General features: G+C 31.1%; 1 protein-coding gene across 1 annotated transcript; it reads right to left on the minus strand.

Moving 5' to 3' along the window:
- Positions 1–678: 678 nt before the first annotated feature.
- Positions 679–5,178, minus strand: LOC134278649 (uncharacterized). The gene is made up of 4 exons (XM_062760946.1): positions 5,135–5,178; positions 4,579–4,702; positions 1,741–1,836; positions 679–992 (listed from the first exon to the last, which is right to left on the minus strand). The coding sequence occupies exons 1-4, from the start codon at positions 5,176–5,178 to the stop codon at positions 948–950; spliced, it is 309 nt and encodes a 102-aa protein (XP_062616930.1). The 3' UTR covers positions 679–947.
- Positions 5,179–5,490: the final 312 nt, after the last annotated feature.

The raw sequence follows: 5,490 nt of genomic DNA on the forward strand, positions 1-5,490 counted from the left end.
ATGTATTTAATATTTAGATATTTTTTCAAGAAAAGGCCATTAATGGTAGCCGATCGGCAAAGCTTTATACTTATGATAAACCTGATAAATTTAACATTTCAATCGTCAATCGTAAGTTCCTTGGTCGAATCATGACCTTTCAGCGAATGCATTCTATTAATAGGTTAAATACTGATATTGTTAGATCATTACTTAAAACCTGAATTGTCCACCGACTTATCTGTTATTTCCAGATCTTGACAAGAACCGAACGAAGGGTATGACCGTTCGATAGGGATGCTCACTCATACATATCACCTGAAACCACCTCTGATGTTTAAGAACTACGTGTTTGGTCTCCTCTTGTTTTAAAAGATTTTTGATGTTGTAAACTGTTCTTGAACCTGATCTAATATCTTATATTTTGAGGTCTAATTAAACTCTATTATATCTGTTTATGCTTAGTTTGTAAAAAGACCTTCAAAAAAGACTTTTTTTACTATAATCTTTTCTTTGGTCATATTTGAAAGATAGTCTAGAGTTATTTTCTTTGATGTGCATTAATTCCATTATTGGAATTTTTTAAAGTTTAGTTTCCACAAGAATCAACCATGTCTAGAAATGTCTTAAAATTTATTGATATATAACAGAATCATTTCATTTTTCTAAACATTCAATTTGTTTCTTGGTATTTTTTTATAATAAAATAAATGCTTTGTATATTTTTTTCTAAAATGAAGATCTGTTCCATGTTAATTTTATATAAATTATACATTAACTTTGCAAACAGTCATTGTAAAATGTATAGTAACGACATTAAAAAGGAAAACAAATTAAATAAAAAGATCATGAGTCATAAACCGAAATTTCTCAGAAAAACGAAACAACGTTGATGAGTCGATGAATGCCGATTTTTCAGAGTCCCCATTTACAATGACATGACATACACTGGTTTTCTTCTTTTCCAATTATATATCCTCGCCAGCAGAAAGGACATCGCAAAACAGGGCAACCTATAACAATCATAATTAAATAAAATCAATGATTAATTATATTATTTAGGAGACCAATATTATTATACCGCTACATTGCAAAAAATCATCTCATTAGTGCTACTCATCTTCGTGCGGGTGATAATTACCGCTACATTTTATCAATAAGGCATTTGAAAAGTACAACTCATTACGCTGCATATTATAATCTGTTTGCAAAGGCAGTGAATATGTGTTTTATTCAATATAATTATGATACGAGACACAAAAAAAAGAACTGAAAGCGAAATATGAACATGGTGAGATTTCTAGACATCAGTATGTCAAGCAAATGGCCTTCAAAGCTTTACTTACTTTCTGTTTTCAGCCATAAAAAATCTGCCAGGGGTTTTAAAACTTTTAAAAATGATTTTATGACGTAAAGTAGATTCTGGGATCTTTAAGAAAAAAAAACGCATTCTGCTCAAATTTCTTCTTTCACTTCTCATGGCAAACGTGGGAAATAGCTAGGTCTTATGCATGTAAAGGTTGTACTTTTAATCAATATGTAATACATAAGCCACTGGCTAACCAAAGAGGCAATGTGGAGGTAACAGTATCCTTTTAGATTTAGCAATTTCTTGTACATAGCGGTAATGACCACGTCACCAAATGTAATACACTGTATGTTACATAGTACAGTACATGTAAATATTTTACTTAAAGATTTCCCTTTTTAAAACTTTATAATCAATCAGCCTAGTCTACATTGCCTTCTCGATATACTTACATTCACAAGTTCTGCATCCATTTGCGTCTTTCTTGTACCTGAATGGGCATCTTCGGGGACAAGGTTTTTGCCTTGGACACGCCTCTGTGAGTGATCCTGAAGAAAATTATTGTCTGGTAAATATACATGTAACAAGATACTACTGTTTTTTCCCTTTAAAATTCAATTTTAAAAAATCCAATTTTTTTTACTCTGACAAATATTGCTGCAGTAAACTATTCTAGTTAACTACATTTTACTTTTAGTCAATTACAGATTATAATTATTTTTTATTATTAGAGACTCGAAATATCAACATTTTCGAAAGTGTTTACGACAGTAAATCAAGGTATCTTTACTGTAGACAATATCTAAATATCAACTTTTTCCTGAACTTTTTCTCTTGATCGATTGTGTTGTAAAATTGACAGAAACATCATTATTTAAAAAAGTTTATGTATTATCAGAGAATTAAAGAACACATTACACTGAGATTACACTGAAACAGAGATATCATGCATATGATACATATTAGATCAATGAGCCGGGAAATATTTCTTTTTCTTCCCAAACAGAATACTAAGACTTTCAGTTTTGTTTAGATAATGAATCTGTCTCTTCCTATTATTCAACTCACTGTTCTTAAATGGAGTTGATGTCACGTAACCGCTAAATTAAAACTTGAAACAATTTAAAATGTAGGCGGTGTTTTCCTTTAGAATGTTGCAAAACACACAATGCATAGGAGGGACGTTCAATAAATAATGTCATTAGCTCGATGACATACAACATAGTAGTCATATGACATAAATCTTGACTTTCTCTCATTATTAAATCTTTAATGAATTGATAACAGTTTGTGTGACCACTTTTCATCGCATTATTGCATTGTGGGAATCTGGAAAATAAGGGCTATTCGAGACACTGCATTAAAAATGAATGGTGTAGAGTAAAATTAAACTCTTCATTAAAGCAGCTGTAAAACTTGTTAATATCCCAAAAATATATTAACTGAAATATGTGAAATTTACAGCAACCAATGCCTGTTTTATAGACAGGTGAACAAGTAGATTTCAATAAACAAAAATTATATAATGGGCATCATAATTGGGTACCGTCCTTGGCAACAATGACTTACAACAACCGATGTAAATTTGCGAAATTTCAACAAATTAAAACTGATTATGTTTGATTGGCTTTAAGACACATAGCAAAATTGATAAAAATCATTTTGGGGATAGTTCACACTGTTTTAAAGAAACATTTTATAGTAAAACAGTTTAATGCTCAAAGATCACCTTATATTTTGAAAAAATGAGTGAAAACGATAGCGTGTAGGAATATCAATTAACAATTATTTTAAAAAATCAAAAAATGTACCTATCCACGTTGGTCTGAAATTCTAACAGATAGTAAAACCTGAATCCATTTTGACTAAGAAGAGCAAAGAATTGCAAGAGCATAAAACAGTTTTTATATGCTATTTTCTTAAATATTAGCGGTCTTGTTGTTCAAATTCATATTCGGGGAGGAAGTTCAATTTCTGGAGGAGTCTAGAAAACAATTTTTTGCAAAAAAATGAAAGGAGAACTCACTACATCAAATTTCTTTATCGTCCAAACCCACAGGCCTTAAACAGAAAGATAATGTTTTGTCACACCAACAAAATTTGCCAGATTCAACCTTTCACTGTTTCTTCCCAAATGAAAAACATCTGATGAAAGAAAAAAAACAAGTACAGCAAATCATAGGATCTGCCATAATTAAAACAAAAATGTGTGAAAAACAATTAAAAATTGAATAAAATGTTACGGATATGTGTTTTAATTAAAAGAGAATATTTCCTAAGTCATAGAAAAGCGTTTTTTGTTGCAAAACACATATATTGCATATTTTTTTGAAAAAGGTAAAAATGAACACGGCTTCTTTGCAGATATCATGACCATCCCTATAAATAATTCTGAGATAATAAATGGTTAATTTAAAACTAAAAGAAATGATTAATTTGAAATCTAAGAAGAATCTCCTAGGATTATACCTCGTAATCATTATCTCACTAACACGGGTATCGATTAAGATCAAATTACTTATGTGTCATAATAGATATCGGGAAATTGGTTTATACGATGGTTTCTTCAAGAGTTGACGTATATGTGTCAGGGAATATTGTTCAAAAGGTCTCAAATATTGATTCTACTTGTCAAAGAGACCGAATTCAAAACGAAATAGCATAAATTTAAATGATAAAACACTAAGAGATGTTTCCATAAATGTACTTAATCATAATTCTTCTTCAAATCAAAATTTTATCAAGAAATTATTTTTTTCCCACCACTATCTACATTTTATACTCACCTAAGGCAATTAATAGGCAGCTGAGACTTACAATCCAAAATAAGCTTGAGCTTCGCATGTTTAGATGTAACTGCAAGTATGCTTAGGTCTTTGGCATCATAGATCTTATATAAAAGAACTGCTTAGGTCACGCCCATCAAAGAGGAGGGACTGAATGTTTGACACTAATTATAAATCGCATATTAAGATGTTTGTTTGCTTCAAATAACAACTTCTCAAAAAAAGTAATCCGATAATTTTCATTGGATGGCAAAAGTCGATATATAAACAGAAATATATAGATTTTAATTCGTTCAACATGTATGACATTGCTTGGGTAATAGGTTTTTCATTTGTTAAATTAAAATCATATGAAATCAATACAATTATACATAATATACTTGATGATACTAGTATATCAAACCAAATTTAGTTGTCTAGCGGATCAAGGGATATTGGAAATTAGGAAAAATTTAAATTTCAAAACATACATTTTGTTTTGCTTAAATGTGTCATTCATCAAACCCTGCACTTGAAAAATTGGAGGCAATATAGTGATCGGCATGTCCGTCCTTCCGCCTGTACGTCTGTCTGTCTGTCTGTTATGCTTTGGGGTACCCATTTCTTCTCGGTAACGCCTTTTAAACCACTGAATGAAATTAAATGAGACTTTTTACAGAATGCACCATTGTGAACCTACCTCTTAATTTACTTTTTGATCGGGTACAAATCTTATGTTTCCCAAAGCAAAACATGGACACTGCCATTCTTTCAATAATACTGAAAAGTACCCTTCTCTTTTCCGCAATCCTCCTATACATGTACCACTGAATAAAATTGAATGACACTTTCACAGATTTCTTACTATATATAATGCCATTGTGCATCTATTTTATACTTTTTAATCTGACATTTAATTTGGGTCTCCCAAAGCAAAACATGAACTTTGCCTTTGTCATCATACATGTATCGGATATCATTTAGTGAGCTCCGTGCTCTCAGTATCTCTATTTTTATGGATAAATAGGTCAATGACTGCATGTCATCTTACAAGTGTAGTGTCCATACCTGCAATACTTACAACAATATCAGCTTAAAGAAAATCAGACTTGCAACTCTACACATGTACGTACTTCTCGGGAGAATATTGCTGAAAAAGATGAAAAATAATAACGAACAACGATCGACCTCATAAAAGCTACAAACAAAACCGTTCGGTGTACAAGGTATAAACACAGACTTACGGAAATTCCAGAGGTGATATCAGGTGCCTATGAGAAGAAAAAATACCCTGTTCCGCTGTGAACCCAAGGTATTGATAAAGTAGATAAAACATTCCGTAATCACTGATCTGTAGTGTAGTGACTAAATAAGAATTAATTATTGTTAAAGAATATAGCGATATAAATTAAAGTTTTGATTGGACGATGATTTGTT

This window comes from Saccostrea cucullata, unplaced genomic scaffold, assembly GCF_032062105.1.
Source record: "Saccostrea cucullata isolate Sc308-1 unplaced genomic scaffold, CSIRO_AGI_Scuc_v1 ctg664, whole genome shotgun sequence".
In the NCBI taxonomy this organism is placed as follows: Eukaryota; Metazoa; Mollusca; class Bivalvia; order Ostreida; family Ostreidae; genus Saccostrea; species Saccostrea cuccullata.

What these genes read in the sequence shown, in the direction of transcription:
- LOC134278649 (XM_062760946.1), bottom strand. Translation starts at nt 5,178, where the DNA reads ATGTGTAGAGTTGCAAGTCTGATTTTCTTTAAGCTGATATTGTT. An exon ending in TTCTTTAAGCTGATATTGTT is followed by an intron (nt 4,703 to 5,134) that starts GTAAGTATTGCA and finishes AATTTCATTCAG; the next exon opens with TGGTTTAAAAGGCGTTACCG. An exon ending in TCCAATTTTTCAAGTGCAGG is followed by an intron (nt 1,837 to 4,578) that starts GTTTGATGAATG and finishes AATTTTCTTCAG; the next exon opens with GATCACTCACAGAGGCGTGT.